Source organism: Onychomys torridus, chromosome 4 (assembly GCF_903995425.1).
Source record: "Onychomys torridus chromosome 4, mOncTor1.1, whole genome shotgun sequence".
In the NCBI taxonomy this organism is placed as follows: Eukaryota; Metazoa; Chordata; class Mammalia; order Rodentia; family Cricetidae; genus Onychomys; species Onychomys torridus.
Genome location: NC_050446.1, coordinates 1,350,229 through 1,369,827, shown reverse-complemented (window position 1 = coordinate 1,369,827; position 19,599 = coordinate 1,350,229). Strand labels below are relative to the sequence as shown.

The window sequence follows — 19,599 nt, the reverse complement described above, 5'->3', positions numbered from 1 at the left end:
GAGATCCTGATCTCTGTTTCCTCCATCTCTCCTGACAACTCACAGGCTACATGTAAGTCAGAATGTTAGATGCAAGTGTCCTAATTCTAGCCAGCTTTTTGTCAGACAAAAGGATCAATTTTCATTATGTGAATGCTTATTTTACTATGCCATAATGGTTCTAGTGAGTATCCTATGAAAAAGTCTCAAATTCTTACAATGCTATTCTTGGAATGAAAAATATAATCAAAAAAAAAAAAAACAAAAACAAAACTAAAAGATTCCTACTTTTACTAGCTACAAAAGAATGCCCAGGAAGGGTCCAGTATGTACACATGTACTCCAGCCTTTTTCCAAGACAGAGAAACACAGTAGCTAAGATGCTTGCACTTTCCTACCCTTCTACTCATTTGCAAAATCCACTTGCTCCAATCTTTTCCTTTTTTTTTGTCCACAGTAAGTAAAATTGTCTTTGTTTTTTCTATAAAACAATTCAGCTTTCACAACACACACACACACACACACACACACACACACACACACACACACACACATACACACACACACACATATACACACACAGAGAAGCTAGAAAAATCTTATCCAAACTCAAAGTGGATCTGAGCTCAAAGTGACATATTAGTAGGTAGCCATTCAATAAAAAGATTATTTCTAACCAAATATGTGCAAGCATATGCATGTATGCTTTGGGGGAGTACTTTTAAAGCAGCCTCCCCCTCCAAACTCCTGGCAGTTCAGGATTAAAGGTCAGATTTAAACCATCACCATGCTTCACAATGCAATCTGTGCAGTGCTGCGTAATGAAATGGTTCAGTAAAGGTGCTTGTGAAAATTCTTTTAATTAGGTCTAAGACTTTTCAGTTGTCAACGTGAATAAACCAAGAAGTATTCTCTTGCAAACAGAACACACAAAATAAAATGTAAGTTACCTTTGAAAAAGCAGAGGTGCTTTCAAAAGGAAAGTTAGACACTTGTTTTTTTTTTTTTTTTTTTTTAAAAACAATATAACCTCTATCACTTTAAAACTACCAACATTAACAACAAACAGAATAGGAAACAAAAGCAAAGTGGGACTCAGATTTCTCATGATCCAGGGCACTACTACTCAGCCCTAATGAAAAGTGCTTAGAAGAAGACCCAGTTGACTACAAATGTTTGTCAAAAGACTGATGACTTTCACTTTAATGACTGGAATACATCAGCCTATCTCTAGAGATCAGTGAGTGTGCCGCAACAGCATCTGCAAACTAAGAGACACCCATGAGGACCATACCTTAGTTCATTCTCACCCTTGTGGTCCAAGGCCCAAGGATAAGCTATCACTACAGGAGCATCCCTAAAACGTGCTTTTCACCTTTTTTTTTTTTTTTTTATTTTTATTTTTTTTAAATAAAAGAATTGTTATACAGATCAAATGTCAAGACTTTCAAAGCCCCTAGAATGGTGCCTGTCATACAGTAGGTGCCTAATAGTGGTTTTATTCTACATTGGCCCAACTCCAAAGCCAAAATTACCCAAGCCCCAATTTTAGCATCAAAAAAGAATAATGGGTTCACAATGAACATTTTCTAGGGCATCAATTACTGGAATGTCATTCATTATGCTGGGCTTAGTGGATTTGTTTAGTGACCCAAACTCAGTGTGTATTTGGGATTTAATGAAGTGCTTGGTGTTTACCAAGAGAAAAGCAGACTTTGTCTTAGCAATAAGACAGGGCTGAGGGGATATAAATTTCCATGCTTAGGGAGGCAGTCAGGCTGGATCCATGGTGGATCACATGGGTATATCCACACAGAGTGAGATATCTCCCAAGGAGATCTGGGTATCTCTACCTCCTCAGGGGAGGGAAGAAAACAGGAAGTGGGGTGGGGGTGGGAAGTGTGTGTAATAGATGTGTTTCACAGTGTCCCTGCTGTGATGAACAACTTGATCCACTTACAGTTCCAAACACATGATGCATAAAAGAGCTGACAGAAATTCAATTCTTGCAAAGAAAAGCATCTGCTCTCTAGTGGGAACGGCCAAATATTAAGCAGTTTTAAGGCAGGGCGAAGACCTGGAGGAGCACACTTCATTATCTACAGAGCACAAGTAAGGAACGCAGAGGATTACAAAGCAAGCAGAGGAACCAGCATTCCAAGCATTAATTACCCGGAGTAAAATGATTCAAGTTAAATCTTTGTTTCAACAAATATTAAACCCAGCTGTGTTTATGTAGCAGTTGTGAAAAAGGAGGGGGGAAAAAAAGAAATCCATGTACAATATCTGTGAGCTCTGCCAGTTAATTGAATTCGCTGGCAGCACTTCCTCCATGGTGAGCCAAACATCCTCAAAGATAAAATGTAGCTTTAAACAGACCTGGGGAAAACGGAATCAAGAAATTTCAACCAATAAAACACAACTCTTTACTGGTATAAAAGTGAAGTAAAATTCAGTAATGAAAGGAAGGAAGTCTCTTAAACATTTACTGCATTCCAAAGCTCAGAGTTGTGGTTTACTGCTGAGGGCTCTTCTGATGTCCCACAGTGCTCCTGCCCCTGCGTCTTTAATGAAGCCCCATAAAGCCTTCGATTGTTGACAAATCATATACACACACTCTGGCCAAGGTGTGCTGGGTCATGATGCTCCTTTGCTTCCTGCTTGGAATGCATAAATGGAGTGGACACTGGTGGTGGGCAGCCCAGTGCAGAACAAAGACAATTCCTTAAAATCTGAAAGGATGAAGGACTGCATGCTGGACAGAGGTGACACCATGCATGCAACTGTCTCCCACACTCAAGTCATGTATTTGTTGATGTGGGACAGAGGGAAGCTTTGGCCAGATTTGGGGAAGCTGAGAAACAGTGAAAAGCAGGATCCCCTTAGGACTGGGACACATAGTGTGGAACTTGGCATACCACTGGATTTTTAGTTCATTCCCCACTCCCCATTTCAAGTCCAAACTTGTTCTTTTGACCAAACCTACTGCTGTGGTCCTTCCTCTGCTTCTTGGGCTCACCTTTTGTCCTTCCCACATGTCTCTTCCGATTGTGTTGGACTGTTGTAGGAGGAAGTTTCTTGGTCCTGCCCAGGCCCATGGTCCGGATAAATCTCTCCCACCCACAGTCCCGCAGCTGCTAATAAAATAATTACTCAGAGGCTTATATATTAATTACAAGCTGTTTGGTCTATGGCTCAGGCTTCTTAATAGCTAGCTCTTTTTTTTTCTATTTTATTTTATTTTTAAAATAAAACAGGTTATAATTCAAAAGTCCAGAGTTATTTTAAACAGTAAAATATTTTCTCTGTAGAAAATAGTAAAAATGGTAACATTTCCCAATAAGCCCTTTTAAGCCAAATGATAGCTGAATTATACATATAAATATTGATTAGATTCTGGGATATAGAAGAAACCTGTCTTCATCTGTTCAGAGAGCTATGTTTTACTTAAGTTGTGTAAGTGAGATTCCTATTCATCTTCCCCTTCTCTGTTTTACTCTCTGATTTACGACACTTTTTTTAAAAAAAATAAACTATATTCTAAAAAGATTTTAGCCTCCCCTCCTGAAAGTACAGCCAGCATTTTCTTTCATTAGCTTGATAAGGTACAAATTCTTATCCTGACAGTGAAATGTTTCACTAAAGCTTGCCCAGCGATTGGGCAAAACCAAAACTTATTATAAGCCACAGTCATCCTAGCTAAACAAGTGAAGGACCTGTATGATAAGAACTTTAAGTCTCTAAAGAAAGAAGTTGAAGAAGATATCAGAAAGTGGAAAGATCTCCTATGCTCATGGATAGGCAGGATTAACATAGTAAAAAATGGCAATCTTACCAAAAGCAATCTACAGATTCAATGCAATCCCCATCATAATTTTTCACAGACTTAGAAGGAACAATACTCAACTTCATATGGAAACACAAAAAACCCAGGATAGCTAAAAGAATCCTGCCTGCCTCTAAGCTTATTTATTAACCAATAGTAGCAACACATAATTCACAGTATACAGAAAGCCCATCCACAGCAGACTGTGATGTTCTTTCCTAGCTCATCTTGTTCATGGATAGCTCCAGCACTCAGCCCCATCTTCTAGTTAACCTTGTCTTCTGCTGGCAGGATGGTGACTGCTTCTTACTTGTTTTTAGGTACCTATGTGTCCAGCACACTGAGCACACACCCAAAAACCTTTGGCTGAACAAATAAAGGAAGAAAATGTCTATTACTAAACTGGCCACAGTCTACCACTGGTGATATTCTGACTAGACACGCCTGGGGCTCCTGTGGACAGAGGAAAAGCTGCTGGTATAAAATAAAAGTGGATAGGATGGTGACAAGAGATGAGGCAGGAGAGGTCAGCAGACTGGACTCGAAAGAGCTATATGTGGCCCTTTAATTTCACACACAGAAAAATGAGACACCATCATAGGACTGTGAATCAGGGAGTGGTACTTGTATGCTGGAGTACGCCATCTTTGACAACATGAAGAGTGGGATGCAAATGGAGAAGTAGGGATAAAACAAGCCACCCAGCTATCCACTAGCTTACACTAATCAGCCTGTGACCTCATGGAAAAGAGTGGCATCTTAATTGTAAAACCTGGACCACAGTTGGTGCCCATTAAATGCCTGCTGCTAAATCAGTAAATGGTCCATTAGACAGTACAAATATATGCAAATATAGCTAAGAGATCAGATCTGAAGGAGGACCTGCAACACATGTTTTGCATGTGCATGGCTAGGATCATCCACATAATGGAGCTCTTAGCACATCTCCAAGGGCTGGAGGAATCTTGGCTTTTGGAAGAACATGGCATTAAGAGACTCCAGGAAGATTTGAGATAAACATGAAATCTGTAAGCTGGCTTTAGATCAATGAGGATGAAATATTCTTGCCATATTTCTCCTCCCAAGTTCACAGCCAGGGAACAATGCAATACTGTCAGTGAAAGTATATTGAAAGTTTCATTGAAACTAGCAAAGTAGGAGGCATTAATCGTGCCAGCCTCCCTGTCACAGAGCCACAATTATCAGCTCACAAGTAAATGATCACAGCAGCTACAGAAAATCAAAAGCCACCCTGCTCCAAAGTTACCCTTTGCTCAATTTCATAAAACATAAGGACTCAGCTGGCCCCAAAACTCAATACTGGAATCCTTTCTAAATTAATTAATTTCTAAAGCCTCTTCTCTTTAACTTTATGAAGTCAGAATGTATGGTAAGAGAATGCGTGCATTTTGGAAGGGTAGTCTGATGAGTTCTGACAGTTTGTGCTCCTCACCAAGATCAGGGACAGGCCACTTCCTCACCCTACGAGCTGCCCGTGAGGTGTTTCTAGCCAGGGTACCTTGTCTAGGCCATCTCTCGCTCTCTCCTCTACAATGTTCATGAATAAAACAATGTCTATCTTCTTGACTCTGGTTTCTTTTCACTCAGTATAAGACATTTAAGAGTCATTCACATGTTTCGTGAATACTGAGTTTGTCATACAGAAATAAAGGCTATAACATTTTATCTGTGTAAACCCCACATTGAGGCTGTAATCAGTGCCATGAGCAGCACTGCCACTCACACTCATGAAAAACCCTGCTGGATGCTTGCTTTTCCTTCTCTAGATGAGCACCTAGGAGTGCAGCTGCCTGGTATTGTGGTAGATCTGTGCTAACTTCCTAGAAAACCATTAACTGTTTTCCTATGCTCATGAGCTGTGATAACAGCTCTAGGCAAGCTGCTTCACATCGCAGATAATACTTCTGGTGCCAGGCCTGGAGAGATGGCTCAAGAGCACTGGCTGCTCTTGGAGAGGACCTGTGTTTGGTTCCTGGCATCCCACATGGCAGCTCACACCTGTGTGTAACTCCAGTTCTAGGGTATTCTATGCCCTCTTCCGGTCTTTGAAGACATACATGCAGGTAAAATACCCATACAAATAAAATAAAAATAAACCTAAAAACTAATTTAAAAAATACTTGTGGTGTCAGTTCTTAAAGTCAGCCTTACTGGGGTGTGACATACATGTTACAACTTATCACTTTCTACAATTTGTGTGTATTTGTACTTGTGAGTGGGTATGCACAAACTTTGAGCACAAGACAGTGGTCAACCTAGAGTGCTGTTCCTCGGAAGTCTACCTTTTTTGTTGTTGCCGTTATGTGTATGTGTGCTTCATGAGACAGTCTCACTGAGTAGCTCTGGCTGGCCTGGATTTCACAGATACCAGCCTCCATCATTATGCCTGGCCTACCTTGTTCTCTAATAGGGTCTCTCTGGGACCTGGGGCTTGCTGATTAGGCTATGCTGGCAGGGCAGTGAGCCCCAGAGACCCTACCTCTTCACTGCTGGGATTCCAAGTGTGAGCTGCTACACCTGGTTTTTAAATTGAGTTCAAGGGGCTGGACTCAGGAACTCATCCTCGAGTGGCAAGGACTTTACCAACTGAGCTAGCCCCCTTGCTCCTAGATCTATACAGTTTTTAAAGAAACAAATACTCTCACATGTCTACCATGACAGTCAAGATACAGAACAACTCCATCCCTTTCATATTTCCTTTGGACAATAAAGTCCTGGAAATCTCATCTGATGTCTACCTCTAACTGGGTCTATATCAGAATGTCTTACTAATAGATCCTTTCACTAATCATAAAATAGTGATGATATCTATTTTGTTGGGTAAATCAGTAGTTTCTTTTGATTGCTGAGTAGGATTCCATTTTATGAGTTATGGTTATGTGTTTGTCTGATAATGGACATAGGGATCTTTTTTTTTTTTTTTTAATTGGGGTAATTATGAACAAAGCTGCTTAAAGTATTCACTCATCTGTGTGTATACAAGTTTTCATTTTCTTCAACAGATACTTAGTAGTTTGTTTGGTCACAGAGTAAACATATGTATAAGATGTAGGGTTATAAGTTTTTATTTTAGCATACCAATGGGTACATAGTCTTCCATCATTGTGGTATTAATTTGTACCCTCCATCTAATGATGCTATATATCTTTTCATGTGCTTGTTGACTAAGTGAACATCTTTGTGATGCTCTTCTTGCATCTTTTGTACACTTGAATTATTGGGCTCTTCTATTACTGAGTCTTAGTGTTTCTTCACATATTTTGGAAGGACTCTTTCTTTAAAATTTTAAATTACATTTATTTTGTATGTGTGTTAGGGCAGAGTGGTCACACGTGTTGCAATGTATGTGTGAGGTCACAGGACGACTTGCAGGAACCAGTTTTCTCCTTCCACCATGTGGGTCTCTGGACAGGCTTAGGTTGGGGGTTTGGCAGCAATTGCTTTTATCTATTGAGCCAACTCGTCTGCCCCAAAGCTTTTTTCTTTAAAGACAAAACGGAGAATATTTTCTATGCCTGTAGTTTGTCTCTTTATTAAATGCCAATGTTTGTTGGAGGTAAGCATTTACCATGTTGAGGTCCACCTCATGATTTTCTCTTTTATGATGCTTGCCTTTTGTGAGCTAGCTAAGAAATCTTTGCCCACCTCACATTCATTTAGACTTTCATGCCTTCTCCTACTTGCTTTGTCATTCCAGCTTCATCCACTGTGAGCTAGTATCTGCATGAGGTAAAAGGCAAGGTCCTGTTTTCCATAATGACACCAGCTGTTTCAGCACATTTATTTGGGGGAAAGAGAACCCAGTCAAGACCAAGCTCCTGCTCATGGGAAGGTCTCCTTCTGAATTCTTCCTGAGTCTATGAGCTGTCTTGGTATGTCACTTTGTTCTAAGTCTCACAGGCAGGTAATGAAAGTCTTATAGCTTTAGCTTTCTTTTTAATACTGTCTTGGCTACTCTAGTTCTTTAGCATATTCACATATATACATTTTAGAATTAGCTTGTCAAGTTTTCAAAAAAAAAAAGCCATCTGGAATTTGGGTTGGGATTATATTGAATCTATAGATCAATTTAGGCAAATTAACATCTTAAAAATATTGAGTAAAAAATATTGAGTCTTCCAATTCAAAACATGGAATAGCTCTCCATTTATTTAGGTCTTTAAAAAATTTTTCTCAAATGTTTTATAGCTTGCAGCATTCATTTTTTTTTGTTGTTGTTGTTAAATGTATTTTGTATTTTGCATGCTGTTTTAAATGGCACTCTAAAAATCTCATTTTCAATTGCTCATTTCAAGTATATAGGAATATATTTGAATTTTGTGTAGTGACATTTTCCTGTGTCCCTGCTAAATCCATTTTTGAGACTCCTTAAGATTTTCCATATACAGGATCATGTCTGAGTAACAACATTTACTTACTTCATTGTGTGTATGTATAGGCCGAGGGTTGATATCCAGTATCTTCCTCAATTACTCTGGAAGTTATTTCTTTTAAGTCACAGTTTTTCACTGAAACTGAGGCTCATTCAACAAGGCTGGCCAGCCAACATGCTTTAGGGATTTGCCTAGCCCCAGCCCTCCCTCAGCCCTGGGGTTAGAGATACACTCATTGGCACCTGGGCTTTTAACATGGGTGCTGGGGATCAAGGTCAGGTCCTCATGCTTGTGCAATGGGTACTGTGCCAAATGAGTCATCCCTCTAGCCCCTACTTACTTTTCTAATGTTCAGAGATTTCCTTCCTTCATTTCTTGTCCTAGTTAGCTAGCTTGAACCTCCAGTTTCCCCACCAGGCATGATGTGAGTAGTCCTTCCTAGACGGTCCTCTTGCCATGAGGATTCCCAGTTGCTAAAAGCTTCCTTTATGAATGGGTCTTGAATTTTTCCTAAAATACATGTGTTTTTTGCAGCTCTCTTGATCTAGTTTTCTCTTCTAGGCTTTTGACTGTGTAGATACTCAAATTGATTTCCAAACTGTATTAAATTGATCACTGTGTTTTATCTTTTTATTTACTAGATTCAATTTGTTAATATTTTGTTTTAAATTTCATATCTTTATTTATAAGGCATGTCAAACTATAGTTTCAATTTATAAATTTTTTTTGATCTCAGGGTAATGCTGATTTCATGAAGTAAAACTGAAGGTTATTCTTTTTATCTCAATGTTCTGAAAAACTTTATATATAATTATGTTTGTCTTCAAAAGTTTTGATCACACATGAACTTGTTTTTAAATAGAATAATAACATTTACATCTTTTATTTTCAAGTCACTTTCTGTATTATGTATTTGAAGGAATTTGTGTATTTCATCTAAATTGCCAAAATTATAAGCATAAACATTGTCCTAATAACTTTATTTTGTTTTCTTTTTTAAAAATAAGCATTTATTTTGAAATTTTGCAGATTACACAAAGTTGTAAAATAGTAAAAATACCCATATCTGTTTCATCAGCTTTTCCCTTGATGTCACTGAAAAGTTCATCCCAACAGGAGTTCAGTGCTGGTGCACGGCTGCAAGCTAAGCGCTCAGTCCCACTGTGACTCCTGTGTCTCTCCCACTACTGTTCCTTTCTGTCTCAGGACTCCATCCTACACTCCACTGTCATGCGTCCATCTCCTCTGCTGAATAACTATTTCTCTTTTATGGCACTTACATACACTGATCAGGTATTTTGTAGAATGCTCTAAACTTTAAGTATGTACATTTTTTTTTTCATAATTAGAATACATTTTGGAAAGGGCACCCAGATATGAAGCATTTTTTCCATCACATTACATCAGGTCACATGACAACCACACAACACCATTGTGATATTAAACTAAACCTGAAGCCTGGGTGTTTCTTCATGAAGCTTAATATGGTTTTCTTTGCAAATCCTATTTTTAATTTTTAGGTTTGCATATAGTACATGGGCCTCACTATGACATTTTCTGATGCTGTTTTTATCCTTCCTGCCCTTGGCCCTTCCTACCCAAATGACCCCTCTTGCTGGGTCCCTTCCTCCCTCAATAGCCCTCCCTTTGTTTTCATGTCACATTTCTCTTATCTTCTGGGCAAACTATTTTTTAGAAGCAAATCACTCAAGAATACCCTCCTGGAAAGAAGAGCATCGTCAGATAGTCCTTTACTTTCCTCTGTGTGGAAGACTGGTCTCTTCTCACCAGCTCTCTTTGATTAGTGACTACATGATATATGTTTTTCATTCTTTTGCTTAAACATTTTTTTAAATTTCATTTATGTGGCATGTCTGTGTGAGTGTATGTACACATTTGTGTGTATGGATACTCATACAGGCCAGAAGAGGGCACTGGATCCCTCGGAGCTGGAGTTACAGATGTTTGTGAGCCACCTGATGTAGGTGATGGTGCTGTGATCCAAACTCTGGTTTTCATGATTGAGTTGCAAGCTCTCTTAACTGCTAAACCATCTCTTCCAGCCCCATTCTTTCAATTTTTAATCTTAATCTCAATGTCTAAAGAGAAATTCATGGGGGTGGGGAAATGGCTCAATAAGCAAACATCATGACCTAAGTTTGGATACCCAGTACCTAACTAAAAGTCAGGTGTGGCAACAGACATCTGTAACCACAGTCCTGGGACTGCCCGCAGCAGAGGATGGTGACTCTCTGGAGCTCACTGGCCAGCCAGTCTAGCTGAATCAGTGAGCTTCAGGTTCAGGGACAGCCCTGCCTCAAAACAATGAGAGAAAGAAAGGGCTAGAAAAGAATTCAGCAGTTAAAAGCACTGGCTGCTCTTCCAGAGGACCTGGATTTGATTCCTAGCACCCATATTGTAACTTAACAATTGTCCACAACTCCAGTTCCAGGGGATCCAACACCCTCTTCTGGCCTCTTTGGGAACTGCAGCACATGTTATATAGACATACATGCAGGTAAAATACCCACACACATTAAAAAAAAAGTGGAAAGTCACTGAGGAAAGATAAGCCTCCATGTGCATGCACATATAACTAGCACATGTACAAACAAATATACATACCACATCCACACAGTGGAATTTATATAGGTAGTGTACAACCAGAAGTAATTAACTATTTAAATAGAATATTTACATGTGTGATGTGGTTCTAATCTGGAGTGTCATTCATACACTCATGTTTAGAGGACTTGCACACACACCGAACTCCAGGGACCAAGTTATTTACCTTATTTATGTTTATACTAATTTTCCTCTTGTCACAGGGGACATGCCTGATTCTCAATGTATTTTGTACTTTTAAAGCAGCTTGCTTGCTAGTGCATGCTTGCACTGACAGCACCCAGGAGGCTGAAGCAGGAGAATCCCAAGTTCAAGATCTGCATGGCTGTGTAGCAAGATACTGTATTAGAAAATATAAGTAACCAGTCAACTTCCTGTGGCTAATGAAATCTTGGAGAACCTACAACTGCCACTTTACTAAACCAGCACAATCTCTAACCTCACTCTAAATAGTCAGACTTATCCCACAGAGAAGTGAAGTTCTCATCTCTCATCAAAGAGTCTTTTCTTTGCAACACACAGAGACCATTATAGAAAACTATAACCAATCCAAATGCAGAGTTATGGAATGCAGTCCCAACTGATTAAATCTATAATATAACTTGTGTACCTAAGACTCAGGGATCATCACAGAAGACAGAGTGTGAAGACTGTAAGAGCCAGAGAGTCAGAGAGTTTGCTGTGAGAGTGTGTCTTCTAGAAATATCAGAGAAGCTACACCCATGAAGTCTCACCAACATGGCTGCCTACATATGATCCGGACAAAATGACACCAATAAATATGCTAAAGTGAGAGGAGGAAACCTCATGAGGCCTTAAACCTAGACAAAGCACTCCAGGAAACTGAGGAATGCTGAGAGTGGAGTCCTCTGGGGAAAGGACACTGACTGGTTAATTCAATACCAAATGGCCAGCCCTGAAAACATCCATACAAGTAACAGCATACAGACCAAGCCGGATGTATTATAAATTTAGTGTACACACACACACACACACACACACACACACACACACACACACACACACACACACGGAAGAAAAAGAAAATTTGAAAGAAAACATGGGAGATACATAAAAGGGGATAGAAGGAGGAAAAGGGAGGAAGGAATAATGTAATTATAATATCAAAACAACTACAAGTATATGAACAACTAAACTGACAAAGCATGCTGAGACTAATGCTGTGTTGTTGAGGGTTGGATCTTGTCCTTCTTTCTTAAGTGGGGTTAAATGTTATTTTGACAAGAGATTAAAATTTCCCCTTTTTCCAGGGAGCTAAATTTCCGGAAAATCAGGTTGAACCTTTGAAAGCTTTACAAACAGGTTTGGTTAAAAGTTTTAAGTGAAGTTTATATGCACACGTAAGCAAGGACTCATTATTTTTAAAACTGTGTTCAGTGTGCTGAATCCTTCCCCTGTGACTGTCACCCACTGCCTGCTCCTCTGAAGCTTGCCCTTCTCACTTTGTTGGGAAGAGAAGAAAGCACATTTTGAAGAGCTGAGTTAGATGGACTAAGTCTTGGCCTCCCAAGGGCACAAATGATCATCCCCAGAGAGTGTCACAATGACATGGTCTTGCTGCTCAGAGCCTGAGACTGCCAGGCCTCCTCAAGCTCTCATCTTGCAGAGCTCACTGGGCATCGCACTGTTCACAAGGGCAGATTGATGTGTAACAGGTCTGTTATATATTCTGCAACTCTTTTGCTCAGAAATTGCCCCCTGCATGATAGTCTCACCCAAAACTTTCAAGTATTTTCCATTTAAAGGGAGCTTATCAGATTTTCCCTGTATTAAAAAAAAAAAATCTTAAAAAAATCATTTGTCTCTCCCGCACTCCCACCTTTAATCATATGGTCTTATGTAGTTCAGACTAGCTTCAAACTTGCTATGTAGTTGAAGATATCTTGAACTTCTGATCCTCCTGTCCCTTCTGGGACTAGAGACATATTTCACCACTTCTAGTTTATATGGTGCTGGTGATTGAACCCAGGGCTCTGATCATAGTCAGCAAACACTCTACCAACTGAGCTACATCCTCAGCCCCTACCTGGAGTAGGTTATGTCAAGGAAGATGTGGACTGGGAAAATGCTTAAGAGGTAGACTTTTTTTTTTTTTTGGTTTTTCGAGACAGGGTTTCTCTGTAGCTTTGGAGCCTGTCCCGGACTAGCTCTGTAGACCAGGCTGGCCTCGAACTCACAGAGATCCTCCTGCCTCTGCCTCCTGAGTGCTGGGATTACAGGCGTGCAGCGCCGCCGCCGCTGCCACCACCACCACCTGGCAAGGTAGACTCTTTTAGGAGCTTTGGCAAAAAATACTGTCAGGTCAACTGTGGACACGTTGATACAATGAGAATAGCCTGTGCCAAATGCAGGAATGTTGGACAGGACGGGATTTTCCACTTGTGAGACTCTGAAGCTCTGGTAACTTTATAGAATCCAATCTATGATTTTCTTTGCATGCACAAGTACCTTTGTGGCCACCCCTCCCTGACTCTGCAATCCTGAATGAGATGAGGGCCCAAAGCTGGGAACTGCTGTTGTGGCCAGCATACAGAGGAGTGCCCCACTTGCCTGTGCTGAGCATATCAGGACCTGGAGGATATGAATGGTCCCCCTACTGACGTGCAACTTATTTTTTTTATGTGTGTATCATTTGTGGAACATTGGTAACATGTAAGCATGTTGTTAGTTATCAGATGACTGCTTCCACATTTGCCATAATAATCCTAAAAACCTTTCTGGCAATTCTTTTTCAAGGTAGGAAAGTGAGGCCAAAGAGGGAAAATAATTTACTCGAGTTATTTTCCTTCCTTAACAGCTACTTCATAAAAAGGCACTTGGCAATTTGCCATCTTTAGGAAACCTACGTAGTGAGGACATTTTTTTGATAGCATCATTGAACAGTTACCTGTGACAACATTGAACTTGTTACCCTGTGACATATTAGGCCCTGTACCACACTGTCTCCCCACCTCACAGCACAAGCACTCAGGAGCCGGAACTCACACACATTACCCACCACATCATTTGGGAGGCTCTGGAGGTCATCAAAAGGGGTTTCCAGGGTGTTGGTGTCCACATTCAAGATCACGACATCATCTAGGGCCATGTTTCTGACCTTCTGAAAGTAAAGAAAATACAGAGTCACTGGAACTGTCACCAGGACACAGGTTACTTCCCCTCAGCATTCTTTAAAAGAAGAACAGTACTCCTGGATAAAGGCTTACTCTGCTACAGCCTCAGAAATACACGGCTCACTTCTGTTGCTCATTTAACTGCAAAAATTCTCCAACTGCATGATCACCCTCCAAATCTCAAGAGTGAAAGCCATTCACAGAGGCTAGGCAACATGTCCTGGGTCAAACAGCTAAGAAATCTGTTGCCATTTTCTTTATCTCTATCTATCTATCTATCTATCTATCTATCTATCTATCTATCTATCTATCTATCTATCTTTATCTATCTATCTATCTATCTATCTATCTATCTATCTATCTATCTATCTAATCTATCTGATATCGAAGATATTGCCTGACACTCTGACCCTGGCTTCTAGGACAGATCATGGTGCCTAAATAAACATTTCAAGTATCTTTCTAGGAGGATGATCTGTTGGTCAGAGTCTCTCACAGTTAATAAAAACATGCCAGGAAACAGATTGCTAGAATCTTTCCATGTAATGGTCAGAGTCTCTAACTTCTGCTATTGACGTTTCAAGGGCCAGGGGACAGTCCCTAAACCTATGGCTCATTTTATAAGCATCTAAGTACTTTCCATTGGTGGAGTACCAAGAAGGTCCAACAAGACTCCCGACTAATGCATTCCATCTCTACTGAAACCTACCATCCCATTAACTACAGCTTTATTTGCAGGCTGGGTGCAACTGAGAAGGTGCTAATAAGACAGATGTTGAGCACTGTGTAAAAATGCATCTTAACAAGCACAAGCCCTATTTGCAGAGGAGCACACTGAGACTCAGAGTGGACTTCAGGACTTAGCAGCCTTGTTGCACCCCACAGGCTAAGTCCTTGGGTGTACCACAACAAGGTTACACGAAGGTCAACCATAATCATCTCTCCACTAAGGCCACATACATTTCAGAGCTCACAATAGTCTGCCCCACTGGTATTTTCTTTTCCACCAGGAGCTAGAAGGTGTGATGTTACCATCCATTTCAGAGACAAGAAATAAAGGATCCATGAAGTGACGGAGTTGCTCAAGGTGGCACATCTAACTGTATGGCTTCATCTGTGAAACTGGAATAGATGTACCTCTCACTTCCTATCAGTTCCTCTAGTCCAGTGGTTCTCAGCCTTCCCAACATTGTGACACTTTAATACTATTCCTCATGTTGTGGTGACCTCCAACCACTAAAATTATTTTCATTGCTACTTCAAAACTGTAATTTTGCTAATCTTATGAAGCATAATATAAATGGACCACAGGTTGAGAATCAGTGCTGTAGGCTGTTATGAAGATCAGAGGTCATATGTGCTCAGGGCTAGGCACTCAGTAGTTCTTAAAACACAATGGATATTACTATTATTTTTTTAATTTTTTTTAATCTTCTGGTTTTTTGAGGCAGGGTTTCTCTGTGTAGTCCTGGTTGTCCTAGAACTCACTCTGTAGCCCAGGCTGGCCTCAAATCATTACTTTTTGATATGTGCTATCAGAAAAGCTGCAGTGGCAGTGACCTCTTGGTGGTAACAGCTTGGCTCTCACTTCAAAGGCTGATGATTGTCATCAGAGGCAGAATTAGAGTGGTGATGAGGGATGCCAGGCTGTGGGTATTGAGCTGAGGACCACTGCAGCCCAGCATTTCTTGCCTTGCCTCATCCAACCCTCCCAATAGCTCCAAACAGAAGGGGCAGGAGGCAACGGCCATTGGAGAGCAGTCCTGGGGCTGAAAGGTCCTTTGAGTGGGTGTTGAGTGTAGATCAGAATTGGGCCTTGTTTCTGTGTTCCCAGAGTTGCCCCAGCAGCACAGACCAGCCCTTGTGGGCTCTTGGAGGCTGCCTGGAGCAGGCCTGTGATTTCCTTCCACTCCTGGCTGGAGGATTTGCCGGTTAAGCTGTGTGGAGTGTTTACTTTTTCAACAATGGCAGCAGGCTGAAGAAGAGGAAAAACCCTGGCCTCCTTTCCTGACTTAGCGGGCCAGGGTCCCCTTAGTAACCAAAATGTCCCCATCACTGGGCTCCAGGCAGGAGATGGTTCGGCAGTTTCCTCTCATGGGACAATGCTGCCCTGCTGGTGGCAAGGCCTCTTCTAAAGGGGTTGGCGTGGGCTCAAGGGCCTTCCTGAAGCTCAGAGTTCCCAAGGAAAGAATCACAGGCGGCTTGGCTGGAGGGTGCTCTCTGGCCAAAGGCTCAGGGCTGTGGGGTGGGAGTGCTGGTGAAGAACAGCTCCTGAGTGCTAACTCATTTCTCTTCAGCATCATATTGGGGAGAGCCTAGTATCTTCAAGGCAAGGATGGAGGCTCAGAGACTAAGCAAATTTCCCAGTGCCATACTGCTAGGGAGGGCAGCAAACCTGGCTGTGGAAGAGTCCAACTCCAACACCTGTCTAAAGAGACTCCCAGACCCATGTGCAGGCAGGCAGGCACAGCTGACTCTCTCAGGGACTGCTTCCTCTTATGCAAAACCACACTTGCCTTTTGTAATATAAACATTACCTATGCCTACTATGCAGAAAAGGAAAGATCCAAAGCTTGGAGAAGAAGCTTATTGGGGGGGGGGGGGGGAGTATCATTCTAAATTTTCCTTTTGTGTTCCCTTCTCCCTAGCACCATTCTAAATCTTTCACAGTGCCCCTGCCTCCCTTGATTTTTTTCCCATTGATTACAGCATAAGCAATGCTCCACTTCATTAAAAGCTAAGTGACAGTTACTAATTGTTCCAGAGTGTTCTGTTACATGGAGGCAAACTCAACCAAGGCCAGTTGGCTGAACGTTACTTCAAGCATTTAAGACATTAATATATATGACATGGTCATGAAGTCTGAAGGCTGGAAGCTCTGTGCTTCAGGACAGATTCCTAGAAGTGGTTTTAGTTTCCACTCCTTAAGAAGTGTCCCTGGTGAATTCATCTTGGAGAGATATCTTTTCTTCCAATTATTTTAAAGCCATTTTATCCACAGCTTGTGTTTCCTACTCTAAGTGAAGAAAAATCAGCAAAGACACGAGCAGATGTCAAAATAGTCCTCCAAAAATCCTACCCAATTAGAACACTTACGAGTACTGCAGCACACCGAGACAGCTCTCCGGTAGCTTGTCCCACCAACACATTCCCTCTCTTTTTAGTTACAGCATATGCCAAGGCTCCTGCCAGCTGCAAACCCCTCCCCCACCAGACTCCATAGCTTCTCCTCAGAACGGGAAGGGGGGAAAAGCACCAAACAACACTGACATATACACCAGCTTTCCAGGTGGCATTTCTTACACAGAAACACAAAAACGGCAGCACCCACCAATAGTGCTCATTGAAATATTGAAATGTTTTCCTACAAGCTTTGTCCATCTTGGTTTGACCTGTCTTTTGGTCAGGCAAGGGACACTTAAAAGTACATGGGATGCTCAGAAGCAACTGAGAGGACACTACTTTCCTAAGAGTCACCTCTAGCTCATCCATACCATGTGGATAGCCTTAAGCACTGTACTGGGCATCACAAACCCTCCAGCTTCCCAGGTGAGAAAAAAGGAGACAATACCAGTCCTATCCTCACCGTGCTGGCTATTTTTAAGTCAACTAGACACAAGCTAGAGCCACTGGAGAGGAATGAGTTACTTTCAATTAAGAAAATGTCTCCATACAATCAGGCTCCCCCATCAACTCACTAAATAAGAAAATACAGTGTGTATTTTCTTATTTAGTGAATTGATGGGGGAGGGCCCAGCCCATTGTGGGTGGGTATTCCTCTGGACAGGTAGTCCTGGGTTCTGTAAGAAAGCAGACTGAGCAGTCTTAGGGAACAGGCCAGTAAGCAGCACCCCTCCATGGTCTCTCCATTAGCTACTACCTCCAGGTTCCTGCCCAGTTTGTGTTCCTGTCCTGAATTCCTTTGATGGTGAACTGCAAGTATAAGCCAATAAACCCTTCTCTCCTCAACTTGCTTTTCGCTCATGGTATTTAGTAGCAGCAATAGAAACCCTAAGCACCCACTGTGGTATTTAGAGATGCTAATGTGCTGTAAAGAGTTTCTGCATGATTTACAGAACCTGGTGGCTCTGGGCTCAGGCACTCTGAGAACCTGTTACATAGTGTGGTGTCGAGGACCTGGGCTTCCCACAGTCAGAACAACACATTGATCTAGGTTTACTTATGCAGTACTAGCTTACTTACTGATCCTTTGCCCTGTCTCTGGCTTTCCTACTTTAGTTCCTACTCCAACACTTGGCCCACAGCTGACGATTCTTAAACGAGCGAATGAATAAATGAATGAAGGTGGGGGGTGGAGAAAGAGCATGAACAGAACCCAGAGGTGAGCAGCACATCCTACATCTAGTCTGAATTCTACCTAACCACACCAGCACATCTTCCTGTGCCTGTTTCCACTCTTCTGGGTTCAGACAACAGACACTATACTAAGGTTGCTATGAGCTAACATTAAAGTATTGAAGTAGAGCCTGGCTCACAGGAAATGCAAGGTAAGTGTTAAGTAAAAACTAATGCTCTTTTAAGGTGATAGGAATGTGCCAAATCATTATGGTAGTGGCTTCAAAACTCAAAATTCATTGAATCATACGCTTTAAATGGATGGTTTGTTGTGCATGAACAGTATAGCTGATAAGCCCATCACTATGATATCCAGAACACAGAATAAACTCAAAGTAGACCTGGAAAGGCAGGGGTGGGTGCATGACTGTGAATGAGTGTTAAGGACAAGGAGGCTCTTCCCAGGGTCACCCTGAAGACCGTTGTCTCCCTGTGCCTTTCATGTCAACATGAGAGCTTTTAAAAATTTTTGCATCTTGTGCCCTCTTAGGGTATACCTAAATACCTAATGACCTGGAAGGAAACTGGGCAGTTATTGAAAAGGCAGGACTCACAGCAAGGCCATAAAATGAAGAGGATATGATGGCTCCACACAGAATGGAGGGATGTAAATGCCAGGAACAGACAGTGCTGGCCAACTGGGGAGGCAACTGATTTCAAGTTGATGCCCAGCTCCATTCATCTCAGTCTCCTCTGACAGACTGCAATGGAGAACAGTATTCCTACACCAGCATGGAGGTATTGGGGCAGGGGGGTCCACTGTGGTGAATCTTTTCTGTTATCCTTGTACCAGGACCACCTCTGGGGCAGAGCCATACCTCAATGGTCTGCATGTCCAGTACAGAGTTGGACACAGGCACATGTTCCGTAGCTGGGGAAAGAGCAGACCAGCTGCAACTGGCTCCATTCTATTGGGAGTCCAACCTTGCAGCAGATGTCAGTGTTAACCTACATGGACCATGCAAGCCCACTGTAAGAAAACTGGAATCTGCTCTAGGAAGTGTGGTGGGAATAACAATGATGATGGCTGTGATAACAATCATGTAAAACTGCAATGATTAATTAGCACAGGATGAATTCACAGTGGACAGGGACAGCAGGCATTGACTTAGGAAAGAAGATGGCAGGCCCTAGAATCAGACACTTCATCCAAGCCTTGCCTTGGGACTGTGACTTCCAGCAAGTTCTCCTGAGCTGCAGTTTTCTCATCTATAAAGTGGGGGTGAAGCTGCGTGTCTGTGTTGTGGGGCTAATGCAGCATGTTTGTAAGGAGTTCAGCACAGGG

At 41.6% G+C, this 19,599-nt stretch overlaps 1 protein-coding gene across 6 annotated transcripts in view; it reads right to left on the bottom strand.

Annotated features, from left to right (window-relative positions):
- The window catches only part of Dennd1a (DENN domain containing 1A), a 479,814-nt gene that overhangs the window by 147,956 nt on the left and 312,259 nt on the right, over window positions 1-19,599 (bottom strand). For all 6 annotated transcript variants that reach the window (XM_036185076.1, XM_036185072.1, XM_036185077.1 and 3 more), the window contains one exon: window positions 13,844-13,945. In XM_036185076.1, the coding sequence (XP_036040969.1) occupies window positions 13,844-13,945 (102 nt within the window). The remainder of the gene's footprint in view (window positions 1-13,843; window positions 13,946-19,599) is intronic.